The sequence below is a fragment of the Natrix helvetica genome, assembly GCF_964273705.1.
Source record: "Natrix helvetica genome assembly, chromosome: 2".
NCBI lineage: Eukaryota > Metazoa > Chordata > Lepidosauria > Squamata > Natricidae > Natrix > Natrix helvetica.
In genome coordinates this window covers 31,564,033-31,582,677 of record NC_138552.1, presented here as the reverse complement: position 1 = coordinate 31,582,677, position 18,645 = coordinate 31,564,033, and the positions used below count along the sequence as shown (strand labels likewise).

The 18,645-nt window shown below is 41.6% G+C and overlaps 1 protein-coding gene across 3 annotated transcripts in view; it reads right to left on the bottom strand.

Moving 5' to 3' along the window:
- Positions 1–10,699: 10,699 nt before the first annotated feature.
- RGS7BP (regulator of G protein signaling 7 binding protein) overlaps positions 10,700–18,645 on the bottom strand; it is a 74,120-nt gene continuing 66,174 nt past the window's right edge. For 2 of the 3 annotated variants that reach the window (XM_081940344.1, XM_081940343.1), the window contains exons 3-5: positions 16,035–16,182; positions 15,041–15,111; positions 10,706–11,943 (exon numbers count right to left, since the gene is read on the bottom strand). In XM_081940344.1, coding sequence (XP_081796470.1) covers positions 11,852–11,943; positions 15,041–15,111; positions 16,035–16,182 — 311 coding nt within the window. In that variant the 3' untranslated portion in view covers positions 10,706–11,851. Of the gene's footprint in view, positions 11,944–15,040; positions 15,112–16,034; positions 16,183–18,645 lie in introns of all 3 variants that reach the window. The other variant, XM_081940342.1, reaches the window with a different exon arrangement.

Below are 18,645 nucleotides of genomic sequence, written 5' to 3'. Positions count from 1 at the left end.
GCCTACCATTCATACTAATTGGACAATGTGACCAGTGACACTTGGGAAGATTTTACTCTTTTAATTAGGTGAAAACCGTGGGAAATGTTAAGAGTTGGTTTTCACTGGCTGTGTCGAAATGACGTATCCAGTAAAGATGTTCTTTGAAGAATCTACCTGCCTCGGAGTTTTGCTTTCAATGGGTGCCTTATTCAGAACACTGACACCATCTTTCATACATTCCATTCTCACAAATACTTGGTATAAAGCTACTCACTAATCCAATACTATTGCATTAGACAGTGATAGGCATTAAAGACAATTTAGTTGCATCAAAAGGCTGATAAAATGATTAATGGGATTATACTTGATGAGCATAATCTGATCTGCCAAATATTCACGGATGTTGCAGTGGATCTATACTTTGGGATGATAAACGTTAGAAAAAGGAGAGTCAGAAGCTGTCTGGGCTGGAGCAAGGTGAGGATAGAGAAATGGGTTCCAATCCATGAAAAAAAGTGTAGTAGGTCTCTGCACACTGGTGCAAGTTGAATGTGCAAATGATATCATGTTCTTTATTTATTTCTATGTGAAGGAGTGGGAGTAACCTGAAAGTGGAGATACTACTTGCCATTGGACCCCAAAAGATGTAATCTGAGGGTTGGGTTGGTACCTACTTATTTTTACAATGATTTGCATGCTGCCTATTCACCATTCTCTAGTACCAGTGCTTAGTAACATAACATTTGTAATTTCGTACAGCATGTGCAGATTTAATTAGTGGTAACTTGAGTTTTTCTATAATTAAATCTTGCAGCTTTATAACAAATGGCGATTTAGAAATGGCAGATAGTTTTGATTTCTGGGTGAGACATAGCAAACTGTAGACATCTTTGCAAAACTGGAGTAGGCAACCATGGCAAAGACTAAAGCATCTGTGACTAGAACAGTCCTTGACATTTCTCAAAAAGGCAAGGATGGGCGATTGTCATGTGTTTTGGATAACTGCTCCTCACAAGGACACTGAACAATACTAGTTTTCCGCATGTTTGAGTGCTGGGAGATAATGGGATTAGTTACCTTGCTCTTAATAGAACTGGAGCATTTTAAAGGACACTACATTTGCAAATTAAAGAACTGTGCAAAATCTTCACCAGGTGACTTTATCTTCAATTCTGAACAAAGGAAAAATTAATTATAAGCTTAAGAATTTAAAAATGAAATAAACAGCAAGAAGCTGAATAAGATTTTGATGTAAGGAAGTTATAAAGGACTAAGGATCCAGATAAATTTAGAATATTGACTTTTACTGTGAGAGTTTGGAATTACCTGTAAAAATAAGTAGCTTTTGTGGGAAACAGACTTAATTGGCTATCTTGGCTATTAGAAGTCATAACAAAAAAGATAATGGATATTACAAAACTGGGCATTAAAGGGAACTAAAGATTTAAAGCAGAAGGGAAAAAATGCAAACTTCTGCTTCATGTCAGTTATTACTAAGGCTTACAAAATGATACAAAATGTTATAACATTGGAAATATTAAAGGAGATTTTTGAAGAATGGACCAGAAATTAGTAACTACAATATTAATAGTTGTTAAGTCTATCCCCATTAGGAGACTAGAGTTCAGCAGCGGAATGTAGCAACGAATAAGCCGTTGAATAGTCACTCAAGCCACCAACGGTAAAACAAAGAATAGCTTTACTTGCGTAACAAAAATAGGATAAATAGTTTCCAAACAGATTATAAGCAGTCTTGAAGTATATACAGTCTATTTACAACTCGTTGAAGTTACAGTTGCTCAACTCACAATTCACCATGTAGACAGGTAACTTAGTTACAGACTAGCCACCATCCAATACACGGTCTTCTCTCCAATACAAAGCTCATACAGTAACAGTCAGGAACAATCAGGAACAATCAGGAGAATCAGTAAACATGGGGACGGACGGACCATAATAGTTCCTATCTCCTTATATGGCTGCTTAAAGCAATTAGCATCCAATTACATCTCTCTAGCATTTAAAGTAACAGATACAATAATACAATAATATAATAGCAGAGTTGGAAGGGACCTTGGAGGTCTTCTAGTCCAAACCCCTGCCTAGGCAGCAACCCTATACCGTTTCAGACAAATGGCTATCCAACATCTTCTTAAAGACTTCAAGTGTTAGGGCATTCACAAGTTCTGGAGGCAAGCTGTTCCACTGATTAATTGTTCTAGCTGTCAGGAAGCTTCTTCTCAGTTCAAAGTTGCTTCTCTCCTTGATTAGTTTCCACCCATTGCTTCTTGTTCTACCTCAGGTGCCTTGGAAAATAGTTTGATTCCCTCTTCTTTGTGGCAACCCCTGAGATATTGGAACACCATTATCATGTCTCCCCTAGTCCTTCTTTCTATTAAATTAGACATGCCCAGTTCCTGCAGCCGTTCTTCATATGTTTTAGTCTCCAGTCCCCTAATCATCTTTGTTGCTCTTCTCTGCACTCTTTCTAGAGTCTCCACATCTTTTCTACATCATGGCGACCAAAACTGAATGCAGTATTCCAAGTGTGGCCTTACCAAAGCATTATAAAGTGGTATCTTGATATAAAGTGGTATCTTGATTCTATCCCTCTGTTGATGCAGCCTAGACTGTGTTGGCTTTTTTGACAGCTGCTGCACGCTGCTGGCTCATATTTAAATGGTTGTCCACTAGGACTCCAAGATCCCTTTCACAATTATTACCGTTGAGCAAGGTACCACAATTACTACTGTTGAGCAATGTACCTGTGCATTTCATTTTTGTTGCCTAAATGTAGAACCTTACTCTTTTCACCATTGAATTTCATTTTGTTAGATAGTGCCCAATGTTCAAGTTTGTCAAGATCCTTCTGTATCTTAAGCCTATCTTCTGGAGTGTTGGCTATTCCTGCCAGCTTGGTGTCATCTGCAAATTTGATGAGTTCTCCATTTATTCCCTCATCCAAATCATTGATGAAGATGTTGAAGAGTACTGGGCCCAAAACAGAGCCTTGGGGTACTCCACTGCATACTTCCCTCCATGTAGATGCAGTTCCATTGAGGACTACCCGTTGAGTGCGGTTGGTCAGCCAGTTACGAATCCATCTGGTGGTGATGCTATCCAACCCACATTCTTCTACTTTATCTAGTAGTAGGTTATGGTCTACCTTATCAAAAGCCTTACTGAAGTCCAAGTAAACTGTATCAATGGCATTCCTCTGGTCCACTAATTTTGTCACTTTGTCAAAGAATGCAATAAGATTAGTCTGGCATGATCTGTTTTTGACAAACCCATGTTGGCTTTTGGCTATTACTTTGTTTGCTTCTAGGTGTTCACTAATTTGTTGCTTGATTATCTTTTCCAGAATCTTTCCTGGTATTGAGGTCAGGCTGATAGGTCGGTAGTTTCCTGGATCTGTTTTTTTTCCTTTTTTGAAGATGGGAACCACATCAGCTCTTTTCCAGTCCTCTGGTAGTTCCCCGATGCTCCAGGATCTCTGAAAGATATAGTTCAGTGGTTCTGAGATCTCATCTGCCAGTTCCTTCAGAACCCTGGTCAGAATCCATCCGGTCCTGGTGATTTGAACTCATCTAGGGTAGACATGTGCTCACTTACCATTTACTTCCCTATTTCTACTTGTGTACATTTGTTACAATCATGGCTTATATACATTGCCAAGCCAAGACTAGGGTTACATCCCTAACAATAGTAATGATGTCTGCTACTATGGATAGACAATCTCTAAAAGATATTAGTGAAGATATGTGAATGATATGTGTAGAGAAATTTGCTTGGTTAGCTGGGGAATTCTGGGAGTTGAAGTCCACAGGTCATAAAGTTGTCAAGATTGGACATCCGTGCTTTATTGCATTCTAGAATGAAGCCACTAAAATACTTGATTGCTTTCTTATCAAAATGAAAGTGCACTTCCTTCTTATATTATTTGTAGTTGGGCCACGAGGGTGGTTTACCCCTCGTGGAAATGTGCCCACCAGGTTTCCGTGCATTCCATTAGCCTCAGGCCCTGGGTAAGGGTGGTGGGGTGGCGGTAGTTATACGGGAAGGTCTAGAGCCGAGGGAGTTCACTGTTCCTCAGATACCCGGGTGTGAGTCCCTTGGTGTGAAATGGGGCCCAGGGAGGCAGTGGGGTTTGCTGATTGTATACTTGGTTCCTCGCTATACATCAGCGGCCCTGCCCGAGCTCCTCGAGCTGATCTCGGACACGGCGGTTGAGATCCCCAAGCTTGTGGTTATGGGGGATTTCAACCTGCCGTCAACGGGAGCAACATCTGAGGTGGCTCGGGAGTTCATGGCTTCCATGACAGCCATGGACCTGACCCAATTAATTCAGGGCCCCACACACGAAGGTGGCCACACACTGGACCTTGTTTTTGTATCTGAGCAGTGGACGAGTGATCTGGGTATAGGGGACTTAGCTGTTACACCCCTGTCATGGTCAGATCACCCATGTCTCCGGCTGGACTTGGCGCTACCCCCCACCGCGAGGAGGCGGGATCAGACGGTCCAAGCTGGTACCGCCCCAAGCACCTGATGGAGCCGGATAGGTTCCAGACGGAGCTTGGGCCATTACCTGTAGCCCTGACCCACGCTCGGTCGGAGGACCTAGTGGCCGCCTGGAATAGGGCGGCGGCTGGGGCCTTAGACCGGGTTGCGCCTTTGCGACCTCTCCTGCGGCAGTGACCCACCCGAGCTCCTTGGTATACCGAGGAGCTGAGGGTGATGAAGCGCCATAGGAGACATCTAGAGAGCAGGTGGAGGTCCTCACGCTCCGAATCTGATTGAACACAGGTAAGAGCCTATTTACGGACCTACCTTGTGGCATTGAGAGCGGCCAAACATAGATATTGTGCCGCTCTTATTGCGTCCGCTGATAACCGCCCTGCCGCCCTGTTTAGGGTGACCCGCTCCCTCTTATCACAGAGGATGCAGGGGGCGCCCTTGCAGGGCAGAGCAGAGGAGTTTGGGGAATATCTGCAGGACAAAGTCGCTCAGATCCGGAGCGGATGGGCCCCCTTCAGTGGACCGGACGGGCGGCCAACAGCGAGTCTTGTGAGACCATCTTGGGAGGAGTTTGATTCTGTTGCCCCCGAGGATTTGGATAGGTTGCGCGGACGGCTGCGACCCACCACATGTTTAATGGACCCGTGTCCCTCCTGGTTGGTACTGGCATCTTGGGAGGTGACCCGAGGCTGGCTTCTGGGCTTGGTGAATGCCTCATTGGGTGAGGGATCCTTACCAACCGCCTTGAAGGAGGCGGTGGTGAGGCCCTTGCTTAAGAGGCCTTCACTCGACCCAACGGAGCTAGCTAATTATCGTCCAGTCTCCAACCTTCCCTTTCTAGCGAAGGTTGTTGAGAATGTGGTGGCGCAGCAGTTTCCACGACACCTTGACGAATCCGATTATCTAGACTCACGCCAGTCCGGCTTCCGACCCGGGCACAGCACGGAGACAGCCTTGGTCGTGTTGGTCGATGATCTCTGGAGGGCCAGAGATAGAGGTTGTTCCTCTATCCTGGTCCTATTAGACCTCTCGGCGGCTTTTGATACCATCGACCATGGTATCCTATTGCACCGGTTGGAGGGGATAGGAGTCGGAGGTACCGTTCTGCGGTGGTTTGCCTCCTACCTCTCCGACCGGAGGCAATGTGTGTTGACAGGGGGACAGAGGTCGACCCCGAGGCCACTCACTTGTGGAGTGCCACAGGGGTCGGTCCTCTCGCCTCTCCTGTTCAACACATATATGAAGCCGCTGGGTGAGATCATCCGTGGTTTTGGGGTTGAGTACCACCTGTACGCTGATGATACTCAGCTGTACATTTCAACCCCAAACCACCCCAACGAGGCTGTCGAAGTGATGTCCCGGTGTTTGGAAGCCGTCGGGGTCTGGATGGGGAACAACAGACTCAAACTCAACCCCTCCAAGACTGAGTGGCTGTGGCTACCGGCACCTCGGTTCAGCCAGCTGATTCCATCGCTGGCCATAGGGGACGAACAATTGCCCCCTGTGGAACGGGCGCGCAATTTGGGCGTCCTCCTTGATGCCCGGCTGTCAATGGATGACCATGTGGCAGCCGTGGCAAGGGGGGCGTTCCACCAGGTTCGCCTGGTGCGCCAATTGCGCCCCCTACTGGACCGGGATGCCCTACGCACGGTCACTCATGCGCTGGTGACGTCCCGCCTGGACTACTGCAACGCTCTCTACATGGGGCTGCCCTTGGGATGCGCCCGGAGACTGCAGTTAGTTCAGAACGCAGCCGCGCGGGCTGTGATGGGGAGTACTAGGTACTCCCACGTAACACCTCTCCTGCGCGAGCTGCACTGGCTACCTGTGGTTTTTCGGGTGCGTTTCAAGGTCCTGATTACCATCTTTAAAGCGCTCCATGGCACAGGACCTAGTTACTTGCGGGATCGCATCCTCCCACATACTTCCCTGCGGCCAATTCGCTCACACAGGGAGGGGCTTCTCCTGGTGCCGTCCACTAGGCAATGCCAACGGGCGACACCAAGGAGTAGGGCCTTCTCTGTGATGGGCCCAACCCTCTGGAATGACCTCCCCCCAGACATCAGAACCACCACTGACCTCCGCTCCTTCCGGCAAAAATTGAAGACTCACCTGTTCCGACTAGCAGGCCTGGCTTAATTACAACTGTTCCTCCTGGTAAACGTACTATTAACTGGTTATTTTAGGGGTATTGTTTTTAATTTAATTTGTGTGTGTCCTAGGGGTTTTAATATTATATTTATATATACTTGCTCTGTACAGTTCTTTTTAATTTGATTTTAACCTCCTCCATATTTAACTGTACATACTTAATTCTTTTATTGTATTCTGATATATTCTTTATATGGACTGTACACCGCCCCGAGTCCCTTTCGGGAGAGGGGGCGGTCTAGAAGCACGGTAAAATAAAATAAATAAATAAATAAATAAATTTCCAAAGTTTTTTTTCTAGCTTTCTCATGGTTTTAATCCCCCCCCCCTTTTTTTCGCCTTGCATTTTCTGACCTTGAAACTGAATTGCTGGCTGATGACATATCTCCCTTGGGAAGGTCTCTCAACTTCCAACATTGAATTTTGAATTTGGGAGCAGTGGTATTAAAGCATCGAAGTGGGCATGTTGATGCGTGCAGAGAACAGACACATTTGAGCTTTCATTTTACAAAAACAAACCAAAAATTGCCTAAAAAGATTTCATTGCTACAAATAAGTCTCTTTTGTCACTTAATTTTCATGGTAAATTGGAGACTGCATGGGAATTGGTATAAATAATTCAATGTTGCTTGTTTTTTATGTTTTGTATATATTGTTTAAATCAACGCTTTTAAATATGTGAATTATTCCAAAGTCATCTTTGAAGGTGCCATTGATATGTGATTGACTCTGAAGGATCATGAACTACAGATTGAATCTACTGCAAAACAATCTATCAATTTCATTGTAGAAACTTGTAAAAATGTATTATATTAATACATATTATACATTTTATATTGTTCCAATAAGTATTGTATATCAGTATGTTCTTTACTGATAGACCAAGATGATGATAGGCAGGTTAAGCACTTAAGTCCATTGAAAGTTGAACTTGTCTCTATATTAGTTTGATATTAAATCAATCTGTTGTGTTCACCATGAAGCTACTTACAATTTAATAAAGCCAAGATAAAACTGATTAGTTACTTCCTATATCCTAATTGAGATTTATTATGTTTTGCATTACATAACAAATTGCAAATTGTGAAACATCTGCCATTCAGCTGTGAAAACCAGTAACTGTATATATGTGAGCCAATGAAAAAAGTGTATAAATTTTACACGTCCCATTAGTACAATGCACTGTAATATTGATTTTTCTGCATATATTTAAGAAAAAGCAATTATAAAAAATAAATTTATGATTTAAATTCCTCTGCATGTTTTAAAAATAATGTTCTGCCCCATTAGTCTTTAATATTGTTTAGATTACCTTTTACATCTCAAATCTTTTTATATGTAATTTATATTTGCTGTCTCGATAAGACTGTATATACAATTTACATAAGTAATTAATTTTGTTTCCAGTATATGCTATCCATTCTGCAATACTGATTAGAATAAAAACAAATTAAATCCATGGCAAATGGTTAAGTGCTTATGAATTAAGAGCCAAATGATGGACAGATGGAATAGTGTGTTTAATCCTGGAAAAAAACAAATCCTAAAGCTACTTTTTGGCGTGAGAGAGAGGTTTCCATTGACAGCGGATTTTCTTGTGGGTCACTGACTGATGTGAAAGATCCAAACAGCAAGGAAATGTAAATGTAGGATATTTTTCTTATAACATGTCCTGCTGCATTGGCATCAGAGCGGCTGCAAAAGTTTAGAAACAATCTTGAACACACTCACTAGAGTTTAATACTAGAAAGTGTTTAATAATCTGACCTAATTTTAACATATAAAATATAGGTCTGGGTTGCTCAATCCACAGCTGGTTACTTCTCTTGGCATGTATAAAAAAAGAAAGATAATACAGAATTCTTATGTCTTCCATGAAATTTGCTTTGGCAATGCACATTTACACTGGTTTCTTCAGATTTGTTTAACAATAATAATACCGGAAGTTCCTTTGATAAATCAAACTGTTTCTGAAGAAGAAAAAGAGGAAGAGAGTGCAGTGCAGTATGCTCACAATATGGTGAGCGGTGGGTTTCAATTTATTTTACTACCGGTTTGCTTGTGCGCATGCGCAGAAGCATCCGGGCGGGTGGGCAGAGCCTCGCGCCGCCACTACCCGTTCGCTCGATCTGGGTCGAACCAGAAGAAACCCACCTTTATCTGTTTGATATAAAATGATTGAAATTATTTGAAGATAAAAGTTTATATGCTGACAAAATACTATTAAGTAGCAACAATCTAATGTATTAACAAATGAAAGTTATGAGAATGGGGGGAAGGGCCATTTCCTGCATAATGTAACTGTCAAAATTTGTAACTTGATCCACTCTCCCTTTCCTTGATTATTTTTTTTAAAAAACTAATAAAATTTTGTTTTTTAAAAAAAAAGAAACCCACCTTTGAATATGTTAATTTTGAGCAGAATACCCAAATACGTGTTATCTAAATATATAGAATCATTGTAAGAGAAAAGTGGAAGACAGAAGGGCTTGAGCATCTTACATAGTTAAGACTTGAAACCACTGATAATTCTAAGACAGATTCCTCATATTGTTCTGTTTCAAGGTTCCTGGCATAGATAGTAGGAAACAGGAAAGTAATTAAAATGCCTGGCAGAATGTGCTTACTAGAAAAATGTCAATATAGACCAGTGTTTCTCAATCTTGGCGACTTTAAGTCTTGTGGACTTCAACTCCCAGAATTCCCCAGCCAGCTGTGCTGGCTGGGGGATTCTGGGAGTTGAAGTCCACAGGACTTAAAGTCGCCAAGATTGAGAAACACTGATATAGACCAAGAAATAATAGCATAGTCTGAATATGTTCTAAGAGACATAGAAGGTCAAATCAGGTCCAAGAGCCAAAGGATCTCAAAGCCAAAGTGTTGACTCTAACGAAGACTATGAGCAAAGCAACTTCTGTATTTTTCAGAGTATAAGACGCACCTTTTTCCCTCAAAAAAGAGGCTGAAAATCTGGGTGTGTGTTATACACCTAATACAGCATTTTTTTGCCTCCTGAAGCCCCGCCCCTTCACCAAAATGGCCGTGCATACCCTTAGGGAGGCTTTCAGAGAGCTCCTGGGGGCTGGGGAGGGCAGAGATGAGCAAACAATGCGCTGCTTTTTTGTCCCCCCCAGACCCCAGCAGCACTTTATAAGCCTCCATAAGGCTATGCATGCAATTTTTTTGACAAAAAATGGGCCCGTTTTTGCAAAAAACAAGACGTTTTTGCCTCGTTTTTCGCCCCCTCACTCTGCAAGCCCCCCCCCAAAGCTATTCATGCCTTTTTTTGGAAAAAAAAACGGGTCCCTTTTCGCGAAAAACGGGCCATTTTTGAGAGTTGGAAACTGATTTGATCAAGTGCTGTGCCAGCAGAAACAAAGTATTAGGTGCTGCAGATTGTCAGCGATTTCCTTCTCCAGCCCATGGATAAATACACCTGGAAACATTTAACTGCCTACCTACTCTCTCTCTCTCCCTACCTATCTATTATATTTCTCTTCCCCCCCTCTAGCTACCTATGTACCTACCTACTCTCTATCTCCCTACCAATCTACTGTATTTCTTTCTCTCTCTCTCTTTCTATTTCTCTCTCTATCCCTCTACCTACTTACCCTCTTTCTCTCTCTCCCTACCTACATACTATATTTCTCTGTCTCTTTCTATTTCTCTCTCCCTCCCTTTATCTACCTACTGTATTTCTCTCTCTTTCTCTCCATCTCTATCCCTCTATCTACCTACCTACTTTTTTTAAAATTTGCCTCTTCAAAACCTTGGTGCGTCTTATACTCCGAAAACGGTATCTAGCTTTGTCTGATGACAATTGGCTGCAATCACTCATACCTTGCCCTTTGCCTGGTAAGGAGTCTCATTGAGAAGCATTGCTCTGCTTGCTTCTATAGACATCTAGACCTGCTGCTTGGGGGACTGTACCTCATTATCTAACTGCTCCCGCAGAACAGGCGATGCCTGTGAATGATCAGCCTCAACTGAATTCTGACTTACTGGCTTTCTGAGGCTGACAATTCTGAAGCAAAGGCTCAGCTGGAGCAACATTGTCAGTCTCAAGATCAGAGTCACATTCTGGATCATGGCTCATAACAGATATAGTGCCGAGGAATAAAAAAAGTAATATAAATATTACAAAGAAGACATATTTTAGTTTAACTAAAAATATTTATTAACAATGTAAAATGTTTAATATTTTACAGTTAGAGCTATTCTGGCATGCCTTATAAGCAATAACACTAAGTTGATGTTCTGACACCATGCTTCAACCTTTACAGGAAACAAAATGGAACTATCTGTTTCACATCAGTGGATTTTATTGTTTCCCACACCATCTTTTAAATTTTCTACTTAAGGTTGTAACGTAAACATGTTCAGTTTTTTTTTCTTTAAAAAAAGTAAAATAGCTATTCCTATGCATTATACAATATGTAGATATTATCTCATATTTACAGGAACAACATATCAATGTTATGTTGCTTATGTATTAGAAATTAAAAAAAATTGTACTATGAAGATCTTGTATAAGTTGTGTTACAGAGTGGAAGACTAAATATGAATGAGCACAAAAAGCAATAGTGTATGTTCTCGTACAATATTGGCTCTGTTTATTTTAGCATTTTAGAATTTAAGCACAATTTTGCTCTTCTAAACAGTTTTCTATGGATTAAAATTGCTTAATAGAATATGTTCAAATGTTCATATAACATCATACTAGCAAGAGCTACAGTCATACTGTTGCACTGTACATAATTGGTTGTGGCTTGTACACTAAATAAAAAATCTGCATGTGTTGGTTAATAATCATATTTGCATCTAATACAAAATGATTTAAAATAGACATGCTGTATGCCATAAAAAAAAGTTTACAAATATTCTTGATAATGTTTCATTGGGTTTCTGAATTTGGTTGTTGTCAGCAACAAACTCTTTGAAAAGGAGGGAAGAAATATAATAAGGGGCATGTAGACAACACATGTGGTAATTTTAGAACAGTGCTTCTCAATTGCAGGAAATTTAAAATGGGTGGATTTCAATTTCCAGAATTTTCCCAGCCAATTCTGAGAGTTGAAGTACACCCATCTTAAAATTCCTGCAATTGAGAAACACTGACTTAGAACATTTTAACTGATCCCAATAAAGGACATTTTGTAATGGCTGCAGTAATCTATATTCTTCTGAAATGGACCATTTAGCTGGAGACAAGACAGCACAATCCAAAGAATCTTCTCTTCCGTCTTCGCACCAAGGGATAAGGAGTCAAGTTTAGCAGGCTGCTATCATCTGTGATTTTAAATAAAAAGATTAGAGTTAGTCTCAGTAGCAACTGAGCATGGATTCTTAACCGCAAAACTGCTGCTTTACCATAAAGCAAGCTGTGAAATCTGGAAGGCTTTAAGAGGAAACCTTTAATGTAATAATACATAGTAACTCTTGTGTATATTTCAGTATTGGAATATAGTTTATTATGGTTTAGGAGAGAGGCACCTTCCTCAATCATATTTGATATCTTCAGGTTTCAGCAATGCCAGCATCTTTAATACTGTTATTATTGCTGTTGTCAATGATTATTCTAATCTATTTTTGTAACCAATACATTTATAAGCATATTGGAAATGTAAACAGCAGAAGAGGTTAAAATATCCATTTTCACACAAGCAACTGATCAGTGAAATACTGTATTTTTCGGACTATAAGACGCACCAAGATTTTGAAGAGGTAAATTTTTTTAAAAAAAGTTATTGCACCCTGCAGGCCTCCCAAACCCTCTGCACGCCTCGATTTTTGTGAAAAAGGGGGCATGCAGAGTTTGAGAGGCCTGCAAAGTGCTCCTCAGGTTGGGGGGGGGGGGGAGAGCAAAAAAATCCTCCTGGGTGACCTCCCCAGCACCCAGGAGCCCTTTGCAGGTGTCCCAAACCCTCTGCACATCCATTTTTGCGAAGGGGGCAGGGTTTCGGGAGGCCAAAAATGCTGTGTTCAGTGTATAAGATGCACCCCTGATTTTCACCCTCTTTTTTGGGGGGGGAAAGGTGCGTCTTATACTCCGAAAAATACGGTATGTGAGAACAGAAAGGAGTGGGAGCTAAAGTACATGATACTATATATAACAGTAGATATATTGTATTTGTGCTGATAAAATAAAGGGAGACTAGTATAGATCCATTTCGAGCTATTTAGCTCTCATCAGCTAGCCACACCCCCACTGGGATTTGAACCTGGGCTGTACTACACACCAGGCAAGAGTCTTAGCCACTATGCCACAGGCTTCTCCTCCTTTTATCAGCTGAGCCAGAGAAATAAGCATGTGTCCGTGTTACAACCCCTGGTATGCCCAAATAGGGAGGAGTGAGCTCCCTCCCATATTTGGGCATACCAGGGGTTGTAACACGGAAACAGTAGATGTAGTATACACTTTTAGGCTTTTTTTTAGCTGGGGTAAGGAGGAAGCCAGAGGTAAAGAACCTGTTCCTTTCCAACATTGTTGAACCCTTCAGCAATCCTAGCCAGTGTGGCAAAATCAGAGGATGCTTAGGGTTCAGCAACAGCTGCAGGGTCATGTCCCCGTTATATTTTTAGTTTCAAAATGTAAACTAAAGAAAAGAGAAAGATGGTACAGGTAGTCCTCACTTACTGACCACTACTTCAACAACTTATGATAGTACTAAACGAGGGGGCTTATGACAGGTTTTTGAAATTGAGGTTGCTTGGCAACTGCTTTGCTTTTATGACAGCTGCAATGTCCTGTGGTTAAGTGATGATCATTTGCAACAGCTGACTTCTGACAAGCAAATTCAATGGGGAAACTGGCACGAAATCACAAGTAGTGGTCACACGACATCGTACACCACAACCTCAGTGACTGCTAATGACTGCAGTTAGAACTGCTATCATAAGTTGGGTGAGGTCAGTGGGGTTTCCCCCCATTTTATAATCATATTGCTTAGCATTAGGGTGCAATTGATGAGTACATGTTTACAGCAATGCGAAAGAATAGATGGAGTATTTTGAGTGGAGAAGCCTCCCACCAAACTCATGACTGTATAGTACTATATTGGATGCATTATCCTAAGTACTTTAGCCCAGACAGCATCGTTGTTTGCTAAGGTAAGTAGACATCTAGTGTACAATATCTGCAGCGCATAGAATAGACAAGGTTCTCCTCGCAGATATGTTGTTGCTAGTTGTTCCCAACTTTAGGGGGCAGTGCTCATCTCCGGTTCAAAGCCGAAGAGTCAGCACTGTCTGAAGACATCTCCATGGTCATGTGGCTGGCATGACTAAATACTGAAGGCGCCCGGAATGCTGTTACCTTTCTACCAAAGGTGGTTCCTATTTTTCTACTTGCATTTTGAACTGCTAGGTTGGCAGAAGTTGGGAAAAGCAACGGGAGCTCACTCCGTTACATGGCGCTGGGTATTCGAACTACTGGTAAGGCCACACTTGGAACACCGCATTCAGTTTTAGTCACCACAATGTAGAAAAGATGTGGAGACTCTAGAAAGAGTGCAGAGAAGAGCAACAAAGATGATTAGGGGACTGGAGGCTAAAACATATGAAGAACGGTTGCAGGAACTGGGTATGTCTAGTTTAATGAAAAGAAGGACTAGGGGAGACATGATAGCAGTGTTCCAATATCTCAGGGGTTGCCACAAAGAAGAGGGAGTCAAACTATTCTCCAAGGCACCTGAGGGTAGAACAAGAAGCAGTGGGTGGAAACTAATCAAGGAGAGAAGCAACTTAGAACTGAGGAGAAACTTCCGGACAGTTAGAACAATTAATCAGTGGAATAGCTTGCCTCCAGAAGTTGTGAATGCCCCAACACTGGAAGTCTTTAAGAAGATGTTGGATAGCTATTTGTCTGAAACGGTATAGGGTTTCTTGCCTAGGCAGGGGGTTGGACTAGAAGATCTCCAAGGTCCCTTCCAACTCTGCTATTGTATTGTATTGTATTACTGACTTTTCTGATCAACAAGCTCAGCATCTTTGCCACTGAGCCACCGCATCCCTAAAAGCTACTTAAAAGTGGATAAAAACCACCATGACCCTTGACTCCTGTTCTGAAGTGGAAACAATCAAAACTGTATTGTAAGCTCTAAATTAGACTTAATATTTTTTTTAAAATAACACCTCAAAATTCTCATAATATTTTTTTTTAAAAATGCAAGAAAGTTCTGGCTTCACTTAATTTGTACCATCACCTTCATAATGTCTCAAAGAATGTTAAGCATAATAGACTCACACCGTGGCATGGGAAACAACAACAGATATCCCCTGTTTTGAGGCATCCAATCTAGTTTATAAGAAATTCATTTATTACGAAAAGAATTTAGACTGCCCACTCAACAATCATATTGATAAATGCAGAAAAAAACCACCTTACCTTGATTTTTCAATGGTAAAGGCATAGTCTCCCTGAGTTTACTTAAAAGGTTTTTCATTTCTCTCATATCCCTGCAGAAATAAAGCACAGATCTTAAATAAAGGCCTATTTATACATTCTACAAGAATAACACTACGGAATTTTTTTAAAAAAATGAGTATATACATAAAGCAAGCATGGTATCAGTTTCAATAAATATCAGCTTTTACTTTGAGACTATTCTAACAATAAGAGCAACAATTAAAAAAACATAAGAAGGAAGAATTAGAGAGTGGTAAGGATGGCATCAATACATATTCAAAATGTATTTATTTTGGATGTGCAATATGTTTCTAATACTTATTTAAATGTTTATAGCCCAGACCAATTATAATGGGATGCAATGAATAAATAAATATTCAAATCAATCTTTATTACAGTCAAATCTTTATTACTGCGCAAACATTAAAAACTTATGACAATAAAAACCAGCAATAAAAAACGAGTACATCATCATGATAAACTGTACGTTGACAAATATACATCAGGCAATTTGCAGCAGATGTACATCAGTATCATTCAGCATTATTAGTTTGGCTCATAAAACTGAGATCAGTTACTATTTATTTAGGTATCTAGCAGGGGTGAAATGCTACCGGTTCACCCAAACCAGTAGTAAAAAAACACTTTAAAAAAGTTTTTTTTAAAAAAGTTCCAACGATCGTGTGGCACAGCAGATTTTTTAAAAACTTTTTAAAGCATTTTTTAACAAATGCGAAAAAGAAGTTTTTAAAAAATTTGGTGTGCACACGGGTGCAAGCAAACCAGTAGCAGACTTCAGAGCATTTCGCCTCTGGTATCTAGTCCTGCATTTTTTTTCCAGCTGTGATACTGAAACTACGGAATAGCTTTGACAAATTCTACTAAATAAATATAGAAGTTAAAAAAAAATTAAATTTAAGAACACAATCAGACCCCCCTCCCCCCCCCCCCCCCGGCAAAAAAAAGCACACACCTCTCGGTGTTTTCAATATCTGTGGAAACCTGCCATAAATGTTGTTGTACTTCTACTGGCGAAGATGATGTTTCTTCCAAAATAGGAGCTTCCGAACTTTCCTCTAATTTACTGTCAAGGCTCTTGGGTGCTGCACAGGTCTCTGTCCCTTTGAAGAAAAGCACCAAACAAAACATATTTAATCACAAAGATGTTATGTCAACATCTTCCCCCTAATCCTTTCACTTGCCGATTTGGAAACCTATGCTTAATTTTGGTGCTATAAATAAATTACATAAACAAACCAACATTTTTCAGGCCCAAGCAATCAAGAACAACATGTGGAATTACTTCTGAGTAGATTACTTTTTGTTTGCCTACAAATAGAATCTTACCAGCAGTAACTATAGATACACCCTGTGAATTGCTAGGGAGGATCTCACCTGGTTCTCTTTCTGCCTACCAGAGATTCCCTACCCCCCTATCTTTTTGCCTTCTGGGAAAAAGCTCCTCCTTCCTATGGCTCCAGACTACATTCCATTTATATGTTTGACAATAATGACAAATTGAATAATACTAGGAAAAAGTAAAGATTCCCCTCACACATATGTGATAGTCCAGTGATGGCGAACCTATGGCACGCGTGCCACAAGTGGAACGCGGAGCCATTTGTCAGGGCACGCGAGGTGCTGCCCTGTCAGCTGACCAGCGCGCATGCGCACGCTGGCCAGCTGAGTTCACCTTTTTAAAAGCTATTTTTTGCCTTCCCAAGGCTCCAGAGGCTTTATAAGAGCCTGGGGAGGGCAAAAAGAGCCCCCCGCCCCCCACGGAGGCTTCAGGGACCGTCCGGAGGCTTCCCTGAAGCCTTTGGAATGCTTAAAACCACCCTTCCGAGCAATCCGGAACTGACTTCCGGGTTGCTCGGAGGGTCGTTTTAAGCGCTCCGAAGGCTTCAGGGACCTTCCGGAGGCTTCCCTGACACCTTTGGAGAGCTTAAAACCACCCTCCGAGCAACCCGGAAGTCACTTCCGGTTTGCTCGGAGGGTGGTTTTAAGCGATCCGAAGGCTTCAGGGAAGCCTCCGGATGGTCCCTGAAGCCTCCGGAGGGCCTCTGGGGGGGGGGGGGCGGGGAAGGCTCTTTTCGCCCTCCCCAGGCTCCTATAAAGCCTCTGGAGCTTGGGGAGGGCGAAAAAAGCATGTAAAAATGGGAGGGTGGTTGTGCGCGCATGCGCACTGGGGGATCAGGCGTTGCATTATGGGTGTGGCATGCCCGCACACGACCCCCCGCGCTCCCCCCACAAAAAAGATTCGCCATCGCTGTGATAGTCATTCCTTACTTTAGGGGGCGGTGCTCATCTCCGTTTCAAAGCCGAAGAGCCAGCGTTGTCCGAAGAAGTTTCCGTGGTCATGTGGCCGGCATGACTAAACGCCAAAGGCGCACGGAACACTGTTACCTTCCCACCAAAGGTGGTCCCTATTTTTTTTCTACTTGCATTTTTACATGCTTTCGAACTGCTAGGTTGGCAGAAGTTGGGACAAGTAACGGGAGCTCACTCTTATGCAGCACTAGGGATTTGAACTGCCAAACTGCCGATCTTTCTGATCGACAAGCTCAGCGTCTTAACCACTGAGCCACCGCGTCCTTTTTTTGAATAACACTAGCTGCATAAATAATGCAAATTTGCAGCGTTTGCAGTTTTCATACTTTATTCCCCTTCTGTTAAAAAAAGAGTTGAAGGATGTGTACCAGCTGGAATGTTCATGTCTCCCCTTCACTTTCTCTTAAGGATCTGCCTTTTAGAATGGGATAAGCTGGCCCTTAAAAAAAGCCACAGCTATGATGCCAGGCACATTGTCCACTGAAACAAAGGAGAACATTTGAAACAGCAGCATGAGCTAGCAGGCTTAGAAGGGGACAGAAGAATCCTGATTAAGAAAACATAAAGCAGAGTCTAATACTAGCTTTATCAAGAGAACTGATAAAATAGAAAACAGAAGGACATAGACATCTAAGCCTCTAGGACCCAGAATGGTAGATTAGTCATAACCAAGCAGCAAGAGGTATCAAAGTAAATAATGACATAGAATGCACACTAAAGTTATCAAGAAAAAAGTAAGTGAAATAGCTTCTAAATATAAAAAAAATGAAATGCATCTTTCCTAAGAGACCATTTTTGAACAATTTCTGTACAATCTTCTAAAACAAATGACATTTTAGCTTCAGTTTCCACGGCAGTTTTCATAACAAATCACATCCATATTGAAATAATCTTAAAACGTGCTTTCTTTCTCCTGCTTTGTATTACCATAAGTGTTTTGGAGCAATTTTTTAAAACAAGCGATGTTAAGGTGCAAGTAAGTGTTTTATTTCTGTGCAAGATTTTCATGCTCATCTCTTGAGTTACTGCTGATATTTATGCTTTACTGTTAGTGATCAGATTATCAAAATAAATAAACTTTCAAAATATGCAATATACCACATGAACTTAGAGGTGGTATTCAACTGGTTCTGAACAGTTCTAGAGAACCAGTAGCGGAAATTTTGAGTAGTTCGGAGAACCGGTAAATACCACCTCTGACTGCTCCCCCATCTATTCTCTGCCTCCCGAGTCCCAGCTGATTGGGAAGAAAT